Raw genomic sequence first — 21,479 nt, forward strand, 5'->3', positions numbered from 1 at the left:
GGACCCGTCGGGAATGGGCCGCTCGGCCCGACTGACCTCATCGGGGCTGGAGGCCTGGTAGGTGCGGTTGTCGTCGCTGAAATCCTGGTCGGCCTCGGCGAACTCGGTCTCCCCGGCTGCGCCGCGGGCCTCGTACACGGGGGTCACATTGTGACACAGGGCGACAGCCTTCACGGCCTCGTGGACCCGGCTGCTCACGCTTTTCCTGACCTTGGGCGCTGAGGACTGGGCTTTTCTTGGGGGTGTTGAACTGGCGTTGTTTCCACTGGTCTGAGACTGCGTCTGTCAAACACAGCACGCCAAAGAATTAGAGACAGCAGAGCCGATGCTGGGATGAGTAACACGCATGGCTTTGATGGGCTGCTTAGCCTTAGCCAGGAGTAAGTAGACCAGCTCGAGACGATTACCTCTGCCATGCGCCCCACTGGGGTGACAAGTTACCCTTTTATCCTTGTACTACAAAGTGCTTTGACATTTCCCAGTCGTCGAGTAACCAAAATATTTGCTATAATACTCAAAATCTCACCATCTCCTTTGAGTAGATTCACTGTAACCATGGCATGAATTTGCTAAGTCCTTTCTAAAAGCAAAGTTAAAACCAGAATGGAATAGGATACTCACAAAATTTCTCTTTAAAAACTGCTGGGCATAAAATGGTATACAGCTGGGCTTCCCTGGTGGTACAGTGGTTAAGAACCTGCTTGCCAATGCAGGGGCACGGGTTCGAGCCCTGGTCTGGGAAGATCCCACATGCCACGGAGCAACTAAGCCCATGCGCCACAACCACTGAGCCTACGCTCTAGAGCCTGCGAGCCACAACTACTGAAGCCCGCGTGCCACAACTGCTAAGCCCACATGCCACAACTACTGAGCCCGCAAGCCACAACTACTGAACCTGTGCGCCTAGAGCCCGTGCTCTGCAATAAGAGAAGCCACCACAATGAGAAGCCTGCGCACCGCAAGGACGAGCAGCCCCCACTCGCTGCAACTAGAGAAAGCCCGCGCACAGCAACGAAGACCCAACGCAGCCAAAAATAAATAAATAAAAACCAAAAAAACAAGCATTTATTAAAAAAAAAGTATAAAGCTAAAAGCAGGAAAACATGATTATGAACGTTCCCTTAATACTATGAACTCATCCAGCTTTGCAACAGTCTCTGAAGTTAGAGTGTCTGGTTTGTAGATAATAATCATCAGATACAACAATCACCGCTGTGGGAGGAAAAGCGACCCTCCCGTCATATTTCAAAACTGTTCCCTTGAAGCCACGACCCACTCCTCCGGATGTGCCTGACAGCTCTGGACAGACGTCTCCGCTGGCGTTCACCTGGTGGGGGAGGGCCTGGGAGGACCCCAACCCCAAGGCCCATCAGACACTTCAGACCTCAGGGGAGCTCCCGACAACCCTTAGAAAGCTAGGCCCCTGCTTCTGGGCAGCTGTGCAGAGCCCATCAAATCACAGTGCCGGCTAATGAGGGGCAGCTCCTCTGCTCAGCTGGTGCCCCTTCCAGCCTGCGCCTCCGACCCACGCCTGCGTCCTGCCTGCCCCGCCGCTAGCGCAGCCGAGCAATGCGGCGGCCTCTTCCTGCTGAATGTGCCGTGTTTACTGACGGCTGTATTGTTTCACTCCACACAAATTCCACTCACGACCATGTCCTCATCACCAAATGCTTCCAGTGGGTAAACATGATCGGGTTACACAAGATCTGTGTTACGTTACTGTGGACCTAGCAGACAATTATCATCTTAAACATGAACCGTAAGGAATAAAATCAGTTTCGCGTGAAAGGACTGTCTGCCTAGCTAAGCAACACACAGCTTTTGGTAAAAAGATTTTTAAATTCTTAGAGGGAGTTATATTCGCTGTATTTATATGACTCATCTTTTCTGCTTTTAATGTTTTTTCTAGTAAAATAACTTATTTGGAATTACTAAAATCATATTCATGGGTAATATAAATTCATATTTTTTAAAACAGATGTTACCTGGTACTATTTAATCTAGACATAGATTACAAGAAGGGAAGTCGTATTCCTTCCCCTTTAAAGTATTCTATTAATAAATATTCTAGGTTACAAAATACTCTGTATTAAAACGAATGACATCCAAATTAATAAAATGCTTGGTTTTAAGTGTTCATGCACGTATGTGTGCTTCTGGGCACGTATGACCACACATATAATAAATACATACTCATATAAGATTGTTTTCATTTGACAGCATCTCACAAGTAAAGTACATGCCAGACTGGTGCACATCACAGAAAAAAGAGACGGTTTTCACAAAACTGAATATAAGGCTGACAGCATACAAGGAAGAAGTGCAGAGGGCAAGGGTAATTCAGTCCAGTCTTCGTGAAATCAAGTGGGAAACAAAGGCCTGCAAACAAGAACCTGCCGGCCTCGGCAGGTGAGGGCGCTGGTGCAGCCCAGGGAGCCTGGTGGCAGCAGGGAGACATCACAGCCCGTGAGTGCTCTGTGCGTGCCAACCCCACACACCTCGCTCAGCTCCTCAGGAGAGAAAAGGCCTCAGGAAGTGGTCCTGAATCGATGCCCTGGGATGGCTGGGTTTGATGACACCGAATCAGTGACTGCAAGTTATACAATGGGTAAGAAGAAACCCAGTGACTGAAACACAAGCCCTACTTGGGAAAGGGCCGTGGAAACCACACAGCCGAAAATAAACTGGAAGGTGGCTTATGTCCTCACCGCTCCATGGTCTTCGCCTGACCTGGGCACCCAGCGGACCTGACACACCTAACGTCGGGAGCCTGAAAGGTTGGGAGGATCCCAGCCCAGACGCCCTGGCAGAGAACGGATGCTGTACCCACCAGGCTGCGCCCTCACGTGAAAGAAACAATTCCTCTTCCTGTAGAAGCTCCGGTGAAAAAGACAAGATTGAGGTTTTGTCTTAAAAAAACAAACAAAACAAACAACAAAAAAACCCCTGTCCTTATCTATGAGAGATACAGACTACATATTTACAGATGAACTAATGTGATATTATATTCAAGTTTCACCTCAAAATAACAATCTGAAGGACAATGGCTATGATGAAACAGGATCAGCTGCGCGCTGATAATCGTGGAAGTTGAAGGGCAGAAAAATTACGGTTCCTACTTTTGTTTACTGAAAAGGTTAAAAATATGTACCTTTAAAAAATATGAGAAAGCCTTATTAATTATGAGGAAAAACAGAGGGATTGTTAAGAAACATATCTGACGCAGGATTCCACTCGATACTCTTAAAAATACTATGTTTACTGAGTGATTTATATAAATAATCCACTAAGAAAATTTAATAAGTATAAACAATTTAAGGTCGTTAAGCCTACGGTTACACCATATAGAAATTTTAATTTAAAATTAGTCCAAAATCTGTTTCTTGATTTATAAACGAATGATGAGTAATGCCTCAGCATCATCAGAGAAGGTGCCACGCTGCAGGTCAAGCAGGTAACAGGCTCCGTGTCACTCAGCAGCACCGGGTACTTTTGCCAGAAGATCCCCTGCAGGACTGAACCGGCTCACCTGTGAGTAGGAATTCATGAGCTGGTTCTGGATCTCATCCATCGTGTCCGTCCCGTAAGACACGGTGCCCAGATGCAGCCGCTTAAATACCATCTCGTTCCGGGTGAGGGTTCCTAGGACAGAAGCAGCAAGGACACCGTCAACTCGGGTGGCCCATCAGGCAGATCGAGGCCGCACCCCACACGCCCCACGCCCAGGGCTGGATGCGCTCTGCACCTGTGAACACGCTGCTCGGCCACACAAAGTGTCCTCCAGCGTCACCTGCACTATGCTTTCATTTCACTAGTGAGGACCAGAGCTTTCTTCCTGGAACGTCAGGTTCCCCTTTCAGTAACTTTTAGTAACGGCAAGCGTTCTGGTTCTGTGGAGAAGGTCTGGACTCTGTCTTCCAGTTCTGAGTCACTCTCTTTGTAACTACACCCTAGAACGCTGCCTGAGAGACCAGTGCGTCGGTCCGTTTCAAATTAAGTCTATTTCGAAAAATTAAGTATTTTTCGTTGAACAGAAACAATGCATTTAGGTCTTGGCATCCACGTGTGTCGTACGGAGAGGAGGTGAGGAAGGAGAGGCGTTTTCTCTCCAGCTGGTCTCTAGCCTGTGAGCCCCGGTGCGGGCCCTCTGCATCTGCCCTGGCACTGCCCACCAACCCGGGCAGGTCAGTTTTAGGTTTCAGTTTCCATTCAAAAGATACACAACCAAATGCAGTGAAGTAACAGCAATGAACAGAGGGGCAGCAGAGGTAATGCCGTGTATTTCAAAAACTTGGTGAACTTCCATTAAAAGTGGCACATAAGGGCTTCCCTGGTGGCACAGTGGCTGAGAGTCCGCCTGCCGATGCAGGGGACGCGGGTTCGTGCCCCGGTCCGGGAAGATCCCACATGCCGCGGAGCGGCTGGGCCCATGAGCCATGGCCACTGAGCCTGCGCATCCAGAGCCTGTGCTCCGCAACGGGAGAGGCCACAACCGTGAGGGGCCCGCGTACCGCCAAAAAAAAAAAAAAAAGTGGCGCATAAGTTCCCAGTGTTATTGATCTTGTGACCCTGACAGGAGACCCTAAACACCGTGCATCCAGCACTTAATATGAAAGCATACGCGCACACAGCCTCGGCTGCTCTGGTTTTACAGAAGGAGAGCCACACGCTGTGGTGCAGGGAGAACTCCCTGTAAACCCCGGCACCGCGTGCTACGAGCTGTCCCCCCCAACCCTGTCCCCGGGATTTCTGCACTTGTTTCAAAGCACAGAGAAGGGTCACCCACGGGCACTGACGTAGTTAAGGGTGTGAATATGAACAGAGAGCCACGCGGTCACAGTAAAAGTCGGACCTTTTACGTGTCTATGAGACACCACAGTAACTAATTTTTGTTTTCTTTGGCCCACACAATGTTGAAAATATAATACAAACTGATTTCATATCTACCTGTGACTCCGCGCCCATTACTTAGGACTAGTGTTCAAAGCAAAACAGCTCATTTGACAGGACACCCCCCAGCACTCAGAGGTTATTTTAAAATAAAGGGAAAATCTATAATTTACAATGACTATTTAGAGATTGTTTTAGCAAACACTCCCTAAAGAGTGTATATAACATATTATCCAGGGTTTCATAAATTCCAAAGAGCAGCTACTGTCAGGGACGTTTGTCAGTTTCATAAATTCTGCCTTTTACAAAATTCTATGTAGCCCCTTTAATAAATGGCTCCTACGGTTCTTTGATTAACAGAATCAAAATTACATGAGAAGTGCAGTTTAAAGGGTTTTTGCTGGTTATGCCATCCTAATTAAATAAAGAATAACTAACTTAAATACTAGGGTATATTAAATAATATAGTTAGCAACAATTCAGCCTCCAAATGAAATAAGGAAGTTCTATAAATGCTTTATTTCAAAGATTTGATATGAAAACAACAGTTCTATTATTTTGACCTATGGTCAAAAGATAATGAAATTTTACATTGATTCCTATTAGAGTAAGTATGAAGTTTACCTCTATTACATGCGCCCAAATGGACAGTTCTCTGAGAAATGATCAAATACATTATTTAAATTAAAAATAGTTTACGTATCAGATTAACTGACGTAACTGAAGAATTTCATATAGACTTTTTTTCTCTGATATACCTTGAACGTGAGGCAGTAGCTTACGGTGGGGATGGTAAGTAGGCGCACACGCTAAACAGTTTATAAACAGGACTGTGGTTAACGACACTTCTTTTAACCTGACTTTTTATTACTAATAACTTAATCTGTGTAGCAAAGTTAAAGAACATTACAACAAACACCTGTACAGCTCCCACCAAGAATGAACTGTTATTTCTCTAGGTTTTTAAAACCACCTCGTACAGGTAAGAAAGACCCTAGATAAACAGGCCACAGTTCACCCAGCCTTGGAACATGGCCGCCATTCTCCAGACACACCAGCAGCTCTCACGTCCCCACACGTCTCTAGTGAACTTGGAATTCAGTCATTCGTTGGGCTAAAGAACCCTCATGAGGCCTCACTCCATGCTGGGTTTTGGTGGGCCTCACGGAGATGCTTTAAGCTCTCAGGCCTCAGTGCTTGTCTGCAAACCAGAGAAATTACCACCGGTCCCGCATGGATATGGCGAAGAATAAATAAGCATATAAAGTGCCTGAGACACAAAGGCTGAGGGGAACCTGACGGCCAGGAAGAGGGGCTGCAGGAAGGCACCCATGCAGCCGCCCACGAGGACGGCGAGGACGCAGGCGAGGGGCTGGCGGGGGAGCTGAGGGAAAGCGGAGCACGGATGTGCCCGATCCCCAAGATCACGACGCATGTCGTGCCTCTGGGTTCTGGTTTCATGCTGGACACCTGGCCGCGTGAGAGGGACTGGTCCCCGTGCTGGTGACGAGGTGCAGGGCGGCTGGCGTGTGCCGAGGTCTGGGTGGGAGTGAAAACTGTCAAGAAAAATAATCACAACATTAAAGCGAAACACACTTACATAACGTGAACGATCTCGTATTCATCATACCACAACTACAACTTTTGGAAGAAAATTCACGACAGAGGTGCACAGAACGAACCTTCTATCTCACACCGTGAAACCCACTTGAGGAAGCGAGAGGTGTTTGGGAGGAATAACGCTGTGCATGTCAGCGATCGTGTGAGCGGACTCGGCGACGCACGCTACTGCTCGTGTGACGCCCGCGAGGCCCCCTCCTGGGACACGCCGTCCGGCCTGCCGAGTGGCTGGGCCCTCCAGCTGGAGCGCGCCACACGCTCACCTTGGACATCTACCCCTGAAAGCCAGCACGCGCACAGTAAACGGCAGCAGCTACTTTCACAGTGATCTTCCCTGACTCTCACAGCAGCGCTGGAAGGAACGGCCGGGCTGTGGGACTGCGTGTGTGCGGCCAGGACCTGGCAGCCGAGCGCAGGGACCGCTCCTGAGCTGCGTACTTCCTGCAGCGGAAGCCGCCAGGGGACACGCCTGGGCTCTGGCTACAAGAAACGCTAGAGGATCGCTATGTAATTATCGTTCCCCAGTTTAAAAAATAACAGCTAGTAGGGATATCACTGAAATGATGGCAAAAAGTAAGGTAAATGTGCTTTTCCATAAGACACATTCTAGTTGAAAGAACGAACACACGTTACACTTCTTCTCCGCAGTCTGCGCTCTTACCAGAGACCTTCCTCCCACTTGCCGACCCGAGAGCGAGCCGTTTCTTTCTGTTTCTCTCTTCCGTCTGAACGATTACAGGTACACACGGGGGCCAAGGAGGAACAGGAAAAACTTCACAAAGTTTCTGAGATGAAGCTTTTAATCTGATGTTAATATTCACACAGCTCTCCTGGAGGAATTGGAAACAAAAGGTTCTCCCGCCGAAGTGAATGACCTGACAGTTACAAATGTGATTATGGGCCAGTTCTACTCCAGCAGCCAAGGCGTGCCTGCTGCTCTACTGAGTAGGGGAGCTGCTTCGCAGTGAAAAACGTGGATGTGGAGGCCTCCCTGTCGACCACCCCTCCTTCCTGGAAACACGTGGAAACGCACCCTGGACACCCCCTTTCTTCTGTGTGTGTGCAAGTGCACACCGACAGCCGGAGTAAAGCAAAACGCGCAGGAAATTTCAACTACAAGTTTGAGGAACATGGAATGCCAGGGACTGGAGGTCAGGAAAGTTATCTTCCTTCCCACCTTCTGCACTTGTTGACGGGAGCACCGCACACACACAAGTGGACAGAGCAGCGTCACGACAGGCCCGGCACCATCATCCCTTCCACAAGGGTCCCCGAGGGCCCCAGCCACTGCCCCGTCACAGCTGGAGCCAATCAGAAACATACCACCTCATCCACGAGCACGTCCGTGTTACGAATAAAAGAAGAGCTCTTAAAATAAACACAACCCCAACGCCATCACACCAGAAATGACCCTAACCTCTCAACATCACACGGCAGGCCGGTCCTGACTCCCAGCTGTCTTGTCTCCTGTGTGTCGGGCTTTTATACTGTGGTTTGAATATGGACCTGGTGAGGTCTCCCAAGCCTGACCCCCAGCTCTGTCCTCAGAAACTCCCCGAGGGCCTCAGTTCCCCACAGTCTGCACTTAGTGGCTTGTTGGCCCTGGGGCTGATTCACGCGTTTCCTCTAGGCCCGGGATTTGCTGTGACGGCGCTGGACAGAGGCTGCAGAGATGGCTCTGGAGCCCACTACGCACGCGGGGTGGACGGAGGGGGGCGGTTCTCTATCAGGGGCACGACACCTCCCCGCCGCCCCCCGCAGGTGGTCAGTCCCCAGGCCCGTAAATCCGCCCTGGGTTTAAAGTGGCATGCACCTGAATCAGATCCCCAGAGGTCACTGAAGACAAAAATCTGACACTCCCGAATGCTGCAGCCACGCGAGTGACAGGTATTTTCCACAGCCAAAGGCATGTGGTTCCAGTCGCTCCATTCACAGACGACTTCTAGGCGGGGAATCTGGGGCTGTAGAGCGGCTGCTGCTTTAACACCTTGATTAGCTGTACTGCAAGTGCTAAGGCTCCAGCTTCGACTGTGCTGCGTCACCTGGCTTGTTACTTCCTACCAGTCAGAGAAATCGCGAGAGTAATTCCACGTACGGACGAAGATCCCCTGGAAACAGGGCAGGCGGAGAGCCACCACAGACACATGCGAGCAGACGCTAACATGCTGAATATATTGTTGCACTTACACGTATAGTTTAAAATAATTTAAAAGGTAACTGAAGCCCAGGTTTGAACTATTGCTTTCTCCTTCTGGGTTATGTTTAAAAGCTTTCTGTTTGAGTAGATACCTGACAGTCCTTTATTCAGTTGCTTAATGGAGTTGGGGAGAATGAAATAGAAAACAAATTCAGAATGGCTTCTGAAAATTGAGCAAGTTAAAAAGATGACATTTTAGTGCTTACATTTATGTCTCTGATCCATGTGGAGCTAACTTTTGTACACGGTGTGTGGATATGCAGTTTTCCCAGCACCGTTTGTTAAAAGGACTACTCTTCCCCATTAAGTATCTTGGCACTCTGCTGAAAACAACTGACTGTAAGTGTTAGATTTTCTCCCAGACTCTCACTTCTGTCCCCTCGGCCCTGATGCCTACCCTCCCAGCAGCACCATGGCGTCTGGATCACTGTAGCTCTGTAGTACATTTTGAAATGAGGAACTGGTGAGTCCTCCAACTTTGTTCCTTTTCCAAGACTGTTTCAGCTACACTGGGTCCCTTATATTTCCGTATGAATTTTAAGATCACCTTGTCAATTTCTGCGAAGAAGGCAGCTGGGATTTTAATAGGGATTGTGTAGAGTCTGCAGATCAAGTTGGGAAACACTGTTTCCATTTTAATACTATGAAGTACTGATTTTATCTTTTGCTGCTATTGTCAATGGAATTGTTTTTTTACTTCTCTTTTTGGATAGTTTATTGCTAGTGTATAGAAATAAAATTCTTTTCTGTTTGTTGACCTTGTTCTAGTAGATTTTTAGGGGATTCCTTAGGATTGTCTACACGAAGACCGTGTCCCACACAAATAGATAGTTCTGCTCTCCTGCACAACATGGATGTCTTTTTCTTCTTCTTGCCTAACTGCCTTGGCTGGGACCTTGAATGTTCACAGCAGTGTCACTCATCATAGACAAGAAAACAGAAACAACTCTCTAATGTCCATCAACTGATAAATCGATAAATAAAATGTGGTGTATCTGTGCAACAGAATGTTACTCTGGAATGAAAAGGAAGCGATTACTGACACAGGCTACAACACGGATGCACCTTGAAAATGTTATGCTGAGTGAAAGAAGCTGGTCAGAAAAGGCCACGTATTGTATGGTTCCATTTCTGTGAAATGTCCAGAGCAGGCAGATCTATTGAGGTAGAAAGGAAATTAGGGGTTACCAGGGCTGGGAGGCGGGAAGGCGAGGATGGGGAAGTTGGCCGACGTGGGCTGGGCGGGGGTGTGCGGAGACCAGACACTGGAAACTCAGAAGCTACACCAAACACTAAGGGCGACACAGCCTCACTTCTGTCACTTGAATCCAACGCTGTGTAGTGATGACTGTGGCATCTTCCAAAGTATCTAAGTTGCTAATAAATCATGTTTTCGATGACTTAGAACTGATACATTTGAACAAATGACTAGCACTCCTCATCAAATAAATAATAAAATATTAGTTATTTTGCCACTTGAGTAAATGTACTCACATCCTGTTGGGTTGAAGAAACTGTAATATTTATGCAGACAGTCCTTCATGTGACACATGTAATTACTTAACATATTAAGATGAATCATCAAAATATTTTTAAAATTTCAGTGGTGTTTTTACTCTGCAGCTGACTCTGCAAAGTGCTGAGCGGGAAGGTCAGTGCTAGTCTCGGGCTTTCTGTGCCCTCCTGACAGCAGGTAAGTATAAGATTCTACTGGTTACTCAAGAGTCAGCAATGCAGAATGATTTTTCAAGTCTTATCTTAAATATTTTCATGATTCCAGCCAGTTGATAGTTTCTACAATTTTTGTCATCTTAATACAACAAAAGTTAAGATGTCCCAAATCTGAAACGTGGAAGAGGGCGGGGACTGAGCGAGGTGGGCAGCGGCCTCACAGTGACCTGATCATCGCGGCAGCTCTGTGGACAGAAAATGTGACAAAAGGTTTGTTTGTGATTCCTGGGGAAAAAAAAAAGCTGTGGCTCTTTAACAAAGCAGTTTTTGGGGCTACAATGAGCTAAGCAGGCAAAAAGAAAATTCGTTTCCAAAGAAAAAGTCCTGCGGGCACCATTCTCCGGGTGGCGACAGATGTGACTCACAGCCATGCAGAGGAGGCGTCGGAGAAGCAGACACAAAGCTTTCTGGTCAAACCTTCCTGGGCTGTGATCTGGCCTGAGACCAATATTCTGCAGGCCGCAGAGGAGCGGCTGCGGGCCAGTGGCCCACCGGCGCCGGGCAGGTCTTTCTGCAGATTCTGGCCCAGCAAAGCGACAAGCACACGCGGCCCATGGCTGTATTCACACACGGCTGCTGAGACCTTATGGTGCAGGAATGGAAACAGAAGGTCTAAAAAGTGGTGACTAATCTACCAGACTGCAGAATACGCATCCGTTTAAAAATTATTCGACATTCTTTGATGCGGAGTCACATATTCTCTTTGCTGTACGTGAGGCTTTCTCAAAAGACCACGAGCCCTGAACGGCTGGCATCTGTATGTGTGTGCTACCTCGACTGGCCCACCACCCCAAACGTCAGACTCCCTCACATCCCGGCACCTGCATCAGCAAACAGCTGCATCAGTGAGACTGTGCACGCCCGTCGTAAGTGAGGCCCCAGGAGAGGCCGCAGCGGCCCTCCGGTGGAAGGACGCCAGCACGCGCTCCGCTGCGTGTGCGCGCACTGATTGGCACACACGTGCTCTGGTGCCCTTGGAAACCATGGAAACAGCGCTTCCCCAACACGACGATGCCGTCCTATGAAACTCACACGTGATTCCAGTCTAAACAACGTGGCGTGTTGGGTAATGGATGCTATATTAAAATGCGTCCGGAAACCTGTTGTTTCCGTGGGTGTTTCAGGAATGGCTTTGTTCTACACGAAGATAAAAACTAACAAAGGAATTAATGTATGGCTTTAATAGGCTGCACCTGAGTCAAGTTTTAAAATTTATGACTCCTCGGCAGCATTGTTCTCAAACAATGGCATTGTCGGGGTAGCCAGGGAGGAGGTGGAGGTCCTCCCGGCAGGCTCAGCGCAAACGATCTGTCCTCCGGGTTCAGCATCGTTTGCGCATTGAGCACATAACGCCTAGTATTTCTGGTCAGTGTCAATACGCTCTGCATCCTGGCAGTTAACAGATGTCTACTCCTGTCGAATGAATTACTTTATGTTTCACGCACTGGTGGCCGCAGATGTGTCACTATAGCAACATCATTAATTTCAGATCTTACCGGAAACGTGCACTCCAATCAAATCTAATTATAGCACATCGCTTTCTTGTCCACGAGAAGGAAACTAGAATGCAATTACTGGGATACTTCATTTTCTATTCTGCTGTGGCAAATAAGAGACACCGTGATGAACGCTTCTCGTCAGAAAGCTTATCGATGAAGCACAAACCCAATTTACAGCCACACGAAGGACCACCTCACAGTTTCGGGAGCCACGGAAGGCTCCTGCCGACAGCTCATTCCTAACCTTCTTGGCTGACGCTTGGGCCACTGAGATGTTTGCAGACTGCCTTCCTCCCCTGCCTCTGACACCGACAGGAGGTGCTCCACAGATGGCGTTCACCTTGGGATTACTGAAAAGGGCCTGAAAAAAATTCTAGACCAAAAAATTTAAAAAAACCTCTGCATGGCTTCAACATCAGAACAGATGACTTCTAGCATAAAAAGGCCTTTTAGAAAATGAAATGCAAAATATTTTCTCTAATAAATTTTATATAATTTTTCTGTGATTTTTTAAAAAAATCTCAGGAACCACGATTATTTATTAAGCTAAAACCTTAAGAAGCGATGTTCTTGCCTTTTAAAAGCAGCAGAGTGAAATGTGGGAAAAATGAGACTTTGTCTTTATGACTCTGGGCAAAAACCACTTATCCTTACCCTGAAAGTAACTCCAATTCAACAAAGAAAAATGGAGGAGCTACAGAACAATAAACCAATTATAGTTTAAAATGCAAAATAAAAGTTAGCCTTTTAAGGACAAATAATGTCACAAAACCTTTACTTACTGATATCAAACAGCCAGAGACACAGAGCCTTGCGTTTACTGTGTGTTCTCAGGCATGTGCTTTCTGTTTGTAAATTAAGATGAAATAATAGGTCAATATCACTATAGGACCATTACAGGCAGATTTAAAATGTCCACAAGAGGACTTCTGGTCCAGACCAGATCTGCTTCCCCCGGATAAGCACGACCACAAGCTCAGGAATGGTGCAGGAGGTGCCCGCAGGAGGCCTCTGGAAGGTGGTAGGAAAGGCAGCTGGTGGGGCCCAGGCCCGAGGATGAGCCCAGGGCTGCATCCGGCATCCCTGCCCCCAACCCTTCCTCTGCTCAGCGTTTCCCCGCGGCGCCCGTCCATGCGGAGGTAAACGCCTGCACTCCGTGTCACTGCTGTGTGTTTTGTAAGGACATGCCACAGTGTGCCGTTGTCCTGGTGGTGACTTTCTCTGTGTCACATCCGACCGTTTGTTCTTGTGGCCAGAACATCGCTGTGAACATCCTGGTACATCTCCTGGTGCAGATGCTTCTTTAGGGAACAGACACTGGGCCGAAATGCCCAAGACCCGCTTTACAAGGCAGTGTGCCACGTGCCGCTCCCACCAACAGTGAGTAGGACCTCCCCATTCGTCCTGTACTTGCAGACACGTCAGATTTTTAATGCAGGAGGAATGACACGTTCATTGCATTAAGGTGTCCTACTCACGAGAACAGGGTGTCCACCCATTGAATTAGGTCTCTGTAAAAGGTCTTTTAAAATTTAAAAACATACATCCGCATGGTTCTTACCCATTTCTTGTTAAAATTTATTTCTAATTACTTTATACTTTTTTGTTGCTATTCTAATTGGCATCTCTAGAATTAAGTGTCCCAATTGTTGCTGGTACAGAGAAATGCAGTTTAACTTTGAATACCGAGTTGATATATGTAATTGAACTCTTACAATTCTAGACATTTTCCTGATGGCTCTTCTTGGTGTCTGTGTGAAAAAGCCATTGGATTTGTTTTCTTTGGGAACAGTTCTCCTGGTTGAATTGAACTCTGATCTCATCTTGGTGGCTCCTGGTTTCTGATTGTATGTATCAACAGAGGCCAGGCTGCCTGGTGCTGTAGCCAGGGGCTCGGGGTGGTCCTCTCCTGATGATGGGCAGCCTCATGACTCCCTGTATCTCGCTGCAGATCCAAGTCGGCTATGAATTCAGTATCTCCCCAGGACTCTGTTCTGGAGACATTTTTGTGCATTTCTGTAGGCTCTCTTCGCGAGGCATTTTGAGTTTGGGTTTGCTGTGCTCCTGCTTCTCCATCAAACGAACTCCAATTTCTGGATCATCTAATGGCACTTTTGCTTGGTTTCTAGTATCGTTAAAGATTTATCCTTTAAAGTTCTTCCCATCTGTGCAGTGAGTTGGGAAGGCATTTTCTCTGTCTACCTTGTTTGTTTTTTTTTTTTTTTTTTGCGGTACGCGGGCCTCTCACTGCTGTGGCCTCTCCCGTTGTGGAGCACAGGCTCCGGACACGCAGGCTCAGCGGCCATGGCTCACGGGCCCAGCCGCTCCGCGGCATGTGGGATCCTCCCGCACCGGGGCACGAACCCGCGTCCCCTGCATCGGCAGGCGGACTCTCAACCACTGCGCCACCAGGGAAGCCCTCTGTCTACCTTCTTGACCCTGAGGCCCTCGAGTTGTTATTTCTGAGTTATTTTGATTTATGGAGCATTACCTTACGGGTCAATTCCTCAATGTCCCACCAAGACAAGTCCTAATGAAAACCAAATACGATCCAACAACTGGATTTTGACTGAACTGCAGTAAACTTACAAATTCCTTATGAAGGCTGGCTGCTATAGAATACTGAATTTTCACATTCGGGACACGGTACACCTCTCCACTAATGCCAGTCTTTTACGTTTCTCTGTCAGGTCTGGTCACTTTCTTCATCCCCAAGTTTATGCCCACATGTTTTACATGTACTTGAGCTATCGTGAATGGGATCTTTCTTCTTCAGTCTATTCTACACATAAGGGAGCTATTTTTACTGCCATTGTTATTTTAATTTGTAAGCTGCCACTTTACTGATTTCTTATTTTTAGCAGTTCATTTCCTTGGTTGATCATTATATCTGTAAAAATGTTTCTTCTTTTGGTTGTGGACCTTCTATTTCCTGTCTCACAGCAGTGGCTGGAGTAATAAATGTTAAATCAAAGCATGGTACAGATTAGTCTTTCTTCTTCCTGACTATAGTGAGGACTCATCTAATATTTTATTAAAAATAAAGTTTTTAATTTTATTCAAGACATATTTTCTTTACCGTTTATATAAATATTCTTTTATTTCTGGTTCGCTAAGAATTACTAGGATTTTGCACCATGAATCAACAAATCAAAAAGGGATTTTAACCCTTAGATATGGCTCTTGTTATAGTTCTGGATTCAATTTGTCTTTTACTTAGTATGTTATGGATTGACAAGAATTCTCTGATGAAAGAAAGAAAAAAATGAAATAAGGACAAAGAGAATTTGGAGCATGCAAACTTAGGGTGGGATAAATCATTTGTGGTGCAGCTCTTTAGGAGAATGTCACTGTTAAAATACCAAATTCACATATCTTATTGTTATTTTCTTCTAATAGCTCATAACTATCATTCTATAATAAACAAGCCCTTTTTGCTCTTAAGAAGCCAATAGAGAGGTGTTAATACAGGTAGTTAAATAAAACAAAAACACAACTGTAAGGCTGTAGAAAGTTCAAAATACAGAAATATATCTTTTAAATCTCTAAGAATGTCACATTTTGCTAATTCTGATGATATTCTTATGTTAGAAGATGAAGATTAGCTGGAGGCCAGTTTCAAGGGCTGAGTCTGGGGAGTTTCTTTTATTTAATTTAATTAATTTTTGGGTCTTTGTTGCTGCGCACAGGCTTTCTCTAGTTGCGGCAAGCAGGGGCTACTCTTCGTTGCGGTGTGCGGGCTTCTCATTGTGGTGGCTTCTCTTGTTGCGGAGCACGGGCTCTAGGCGTGCAAGCTTCAGCAGTTGTGGCACGCAGGCTCAGTAGTTGTGGCTCGTGGGCTATAGGCCCACGGACGTCAGTAGTTGTGGCACGCGGGCTCAGTAGTTGTGGCTCGCGGGCTCTAGAGTGCAGGCTCAGTAATTGTGGTGCACGGGCTTAGTTGCTCCGCGGCATGTGGGATCTTCCCGGACCAGGGCTCGAACCCATGTGCCCTGCATTGGCAGGCAGATTCCTATCCACTGTGCCACCAGAGAAGTCCCGAGCTGGGGAATTCTAACCATGAATTCAATACTCTGTTTCTCAAACACGTGCAGGCGCACACACACACACACACACACCATAAACGTGTGTGGGCACAGACACACCAGGATCCCCCCGCCACTAGATGCCTCCAGAGGTGAACGCGCGCACAGCAGTACCTGTCTTGTCGGTCAGCAGGTACACCAGGCGCCCCAGCTCCTCCGGGATGGTGCTGGTCCGGACCACTGTGCCGGGAATATTCTCATCTTTCATAATCATCCACCCGTAGGCGGCTTTGCCCATGTCCAGGTTCACACGCAAACTGCCAAAGAAAACCCATCGCAGTCATTAGTGTGATCCAACACCTCACGTCCAGGTTTTCCATATAAATTTATTTACTTAAATGCACTGTCTTTAATTTACATGGAATAAATAGATCATATTGGATTTCAGACTTTAAGATAAATGAACATGTTGACATTTGAGTCAACAGGCGTCTTTTCCCACGCCCAGAGCGTGTCAGCAGATGCCGGTGAAGCAGGTGCCCCTACTCGGCCCTCCAGCCCGGTTTGCGACGGCGGCCGGACCTGGGAAAGGTGGACGCAGCGCAGCTCCCCATCCAGGCTCAAAGGGGAGAGCGCCATGTGGAAGGAAGGCGCCGGCCTTCCTGGGAATCAACATCTGAAACGGGTCCGGATATCTGGCCCGTCATTTTACAAAAGCAAAGTAGAGGCCCCAGTGTGATGAGCGCCCTGTGGGAGGGGAACAGGCTCCGCGGGGAGGACCGGGCAGGTGGAAGGCCCTCTGAGCGTGCGAGCCCCTGGGCCAGGCCCTGAGACCAGAGGACCAGAAAGGCTGAGAGTGGGGCGCGGGGCCAGCCCACCTCACGGAGCCTGGACTTCAGGGTCAGAGCCACGACCCCCGAGCAGGCTGAGCCACGGCCCGAATTACGCCTACGGTGGACCGTCCCGCACCCGCCCGGCATGCACCGTTCTGCTGGGGTGACTGATGTCCACGGCACCAGTACCTGTAAGCTGCCCTCCGACACAACACTGACCGTCTCCTTCCACCGACCAAGAGCCGCTGTGGCCCACCCATGCCAGGTGTACACACTGATGTTATGTAATTTGATGAAATGGGATTATTAACAGAAATCAAGAGATGTTTTTCCACTTCAGTGAAATGGAATGGTTTTGAAAGATTGGATAGTGATGAATTGTTTTAAAAAAATATTTTTAATAAGGTGTGAGTGAGACAAAAAACATGGAACTTAAATCTTCAGGAAAATTCTCACCAGACAGATCTGTAAAATCACTTTCCCTCCGCCGTAAGGAAATCCAAAGTGGAAATTATAAACCATGCACTACAAATACCTCTTTGTATGAGGAAAACGCAGATTTTCAAAACATACTTAAAAAAAGGGCCAGAGCTCTACATGAACAGACCGGGGAATGAACACACATTCCTATGAATTCATGTAAAACGTAAACACATACGTGTATGATTTGTCGAAATTCGTTTTTCTCGTTGACCCATTTTTAAGCAGCCCCGTTGTGCAGGACGCGGGCCGGTGGTCCAGGAGGAGGGCCTGCAGGACACCGGCTGAGGCGCTCCGCCCGGGGACTGCTCTGCCCTGTGCAGGGTCCGCTGCCCTCTGGCCTCAGCACCTCTGGGACAAGCCTTCTGCGGAGCCCATGGAGCCACCCGGACCGCGACCGGCATTCCCCGGCAGCCCGCATCCAGAGTCGTGCTGCACACGCCGGTCCCCCTCGCGTCTCCCCACACACTCCCGTCACCTTAGACGTCTACGTGTTACTCTCTGACCCAACTTTTCCCCGTGATTCTTTCTCCAAAACCCAAATTCCACATACACAAACTCCCCACGTCTGAAACCTGTTCCCTGGACACCCTCACGATACCGCCATCTCCCACGGAGGCAGACGTTGTTCTGTGGACAGTCCATCGGGGTCCCATGTGGGGCTCCAGACTGCTCACCCCTTTTCTGCTTCCAACCAGCAAGGGCCTGAATAAAAGCCCTCTTTCCTTTGATGCCTCTACCACACACCATCATCTTCGTGGATAACCACAAAGTTATTCTAAACACGAGTTCAGAATATTTAGGATATTAGAGAACTGTGAAACAAAACAGAAGAGCTTGACAACAGCAAACATTAGTGAGGATGTGGGGAAACAAGTATTTTAATGAACTGCAAGTAGAAGTGTAACAGCGGAGCCACTTAGAGAGGACCTGGCAGCACGCAGTGAAATGAAGACCGGCCGGAGTGTCCCCGGCCGCACCTCTTCCAGCCATTGGCCCACCGGGAGAAGCCCCGACGTGCGCCCAGCAGCACATACCAGGATGCCGTCCGTGTAGCACTGATCATGAAAGCATCCAAGCCGCCCAGCAACAGTATAGTTAAAATTGGGGCAATAGCAAACCGAGGTACAAATACACTTAATACAATCATATTTATGAATGTTTTAAAAATACACAAAACTTTATAATGTTCACGGGTCCCACCATATGCACCAAGGCCATAAAAACATCAACAGAAAGGACCCACCCCAATTTCGGGAGAAAAATCACCTCTGGGGAAGGCAGGAGCAGAGAGAGGGAAGGTCCATGACTTTATGACATCTACCTTCTTAAAAAGAAAAAGGATCTGAACAAAGACTGAACATGTTAAATCTATGGCAAACACAAGGGCATTTGTCACTAGACTCTGGACCTTTTACTTACCTTAGAAATTTCATAAGTTACAATTGTATAGTAAGATTGCAACTTAAAACAAATGGTGGTCCATCCTACCTTGGACAGTTTTGTTGCAATCCTGCCCGAAAGCACAGGACTAGAATAGAGACCTTCCAAGCCTGGAATTCTAAAGAGCCTCCTGTAAGGACAAGCGCTAAGAACGTACCACTGCGGGGAGGGCTGCTTGCTAGCTGTTCCCAGAGCAGCTCTCTCTATATACCAGGTGTGTCAAAAATGTTCAGCTGTGTCTAATTTTTTTTACACAGAATATTTTTATTCACAAGATTTTTATTTCATTTGATTAAAAGAATGCACAGGCATGAAATGCAAACTATAAGTGTGGCAAAAAGAGTGAAATCTGGCGACGAAAACCAGGAAATCCAAGACATCCAGGGGGTGCTCGTAGGCAGGCAGACACCCAGGGACGTGGAACAATACTGCACTGAAACGACAGGGGCTGGCACGGGGAAATGTGCCACGGCTCAAGCTAACGCTGAGATACCCCCAGGAAGAAGCCAGCACAGAAGCAGCCCATGAACCAGGAAGGGCTCCCAGGGTTTCGGCGAAAAGTAAGAACCACCAACGAGAGGCCCCTTAGCAACGGTGAAAACAGGGCCTAGATTTAGAGGTAAGAAAATTTCATTTGTTCAAGAGGCTAGAATTTGGAGAGCCAGTAAAGAAAATATCCAATCACAGTAAAGGAACCAAACACCTGGCGCAGGGGTGCGGGTGCCACTGTCCCTCAAGGCAGGACGCTGGGCGTGGGTGGCGGCCACTTTTACGGCAGGTAGGACACGAAAACGTGGGTGGGTGAGCGGCAGCCCTTCTGCCTCCGAGGCAGGCTGGTGAAGCCCTTTAGTCAGCAAGGAGTCACTCAGCCCCAGACTATCACCAGGTAGAACAAGGACAGAGGAATTATACCTTTGTACATCACCAGCCGGGCCTCGTTCGTCCTCATTAACAATCAGACCTAAGACCAGTCAGACAGGCTTCAAGTTCTACCGGGAACTCTGCACCTGACTTAATTCTACCAGGAAAGCAGCAGACAGGACGGACAAACTCCATGTGGTGAAGCTGCTCGTGTCCAACCCTGCGACCTGCCTATTAATAAACACACACTTGGAAGGCGATCTCCAGGAGTAAGTCAGCGAAGAAAGCCTGCAGGCGAGTCAGAGAAATTCAAATAAAAGAATCACAGTTCATTTGTCCATAACCTTCACATCTTACAGATTATAAGACCTGTACTCGTCAGAAAGAAAATCTCTAACTGACAGCGACACAGACCTTGTAAAACAGCCCCTCGCTAGCTCTCGGCTCTTCCGAACCCTGCTAGGAGGGTGAGGACACGGCCTGCGAAAGGTGACCTGCGGGGAGAGCACCGCAGTCCCCGGGCCTCCCCTGCCCCAGGGGCGCTGGTCCAGGATGTGCCATCGCCTGCACACAGCACCTGGCTTGTGTGAGCCCCAGGGGTCTCCCATCAGCTGTAGGGAGGCGCTCGGAGGGGTGGCCAGCCAGGAGGAAAGGCTGGCAAAGTACTGGGGAGCGTCCTGCCAACAGGCACTAAGTAGCAGCCGCCCAGGAAGAGTTCAGGGTGCTAGGAAGGTTGGAAGAAGAAAAAGAAGGATTTTACAGGATTTCTCTGGTGGCGTAGTGGTTAAGAATCTGCCTGCCAATGCAGGGGACATGAGTTCGAACCCTGGTCTGGGAAGATCCCACGTGTCGCAGAGCAACTAAGCCCATGCACCACAACTACTGAGCCTGTGCTCTAGAGCCCGCGAGCCACAACTACTGAGCCCATGAGCCACAACTACTGAAGCCCACAGGCCTAGAGCCTGTGCTCTGCAACAAGAGAAGCCACGGCAATGAGAAGCCTGTGCACCGCAACGAAGAGTAGCCCCCGCTCGCTACAACTAGAGAAAGCCCGTGTGCAGCAACGAAGACCTAATGCAGCCAAAAATTAAATAAATAAATAAAAAATAAAATAAATAAATTTAAGGGAAAAAAAGAAGGATTTTACAGGGACTTATCTGTGATTTGGGTGTGGTCATAAGACAGAGTCTCTAGGAGTCAGGGAATAAAGTGAGAGTCAGAGTCACTTGGTAACACGCAGGCCAGATGGCCAACGAACGAGCAGGAGCCTGGTGGGCACAGAGCAGGGGCAAGGCCTGGGCGGGGCATGTGACCCCTGTGAAGACGGCCCAGCTGGCTCCTTGAAGTCGGGAAGACAGGGCTCTTCTCTGTGTGCTGTGGTCTCCTTGCAGCTTTTGGTCGAATTACTTTTGAAGACATCAGCCTGCCTCAGGGATCTCAAGGCAAGTGGGTTCCTATCTGCAGCCGGACGGGCCTTTCTCAAGAGCTTGCAGTCTGCACTGGGCATGGGGCTGAGCGGGAGCCAAAGGAGCATCTCTCAGGTTCCTCCAGGTCGTGCTCCTGAGATCCGGGCCAGAGAGGGTTTACTAATACAACCACTGCTGTACAGAACTGTAAGAATATAATACTTCATGAAATACTACATCACAATTCAATACCACTGGAATAGTTTAGGTTGACTACAAACCTAAATCCCCTCAAGGAATGTACAAAGCAGTAGTTACTAGTGAAAAAGGGAATGGAGATAACCTTCACGTTCAGAAAAATAAAGCAGAACTACTGCAGAACGCAAGTTCATGGTTTACAAGTGAAAAACTATTAAAAGGAAAAATACCTTCAACTAGGACAATAATACCATACAGGTAGGAAGTAGAGCTTAAGTTTACTCTGATTCACACGG

General features: G+C 47.9%; 1 protein-coding gene across 4 annotated transcripts in view; it reads right to left on the reverse strand.

The window, feature by feature from the left end:
- Positions 1-21,479, reverse strand: part of ATP9B (ATPase phospholipid transporting 9B (putative)) — a 217,092-nt gene that overhangs the window by 42,826 nt on the left and 152,787 nt on the right. For all 4 annotated transcript variants that reach the window (XM_079941711.1, XM_079941710.1, XM_079941712.1 and 1 more), the window contains 3 exons: positions 16,137-16,279; positions 3,530-3,642; positions 37-282 (listed from right to left, as the gene is read on the reverse strand). In XM_079941711.1, the coding sequence (XP_079797837.1) occupies positions 37-282; positions 3,530-3,642; positions 16,137-16,279 (502 nt within the window). The remainder of the gene's footprint in view (positions 1-36; positions 283-3,529; positions 3,643-16,136; positions 16,280-21,479) is intronic.

Source organism: Stenella coeruleoalba, assembly GCF_951394435.1.
Source record: "Stenella coeruleoalba genome assembly, chromosome: 14".
NCBI classification, from domain to species: Eukaryota; Metazoa; Chordata; class Mammalia; order Artiodactyla; family Delphinidae; genus Stenella; species Stenella coeruleoalba.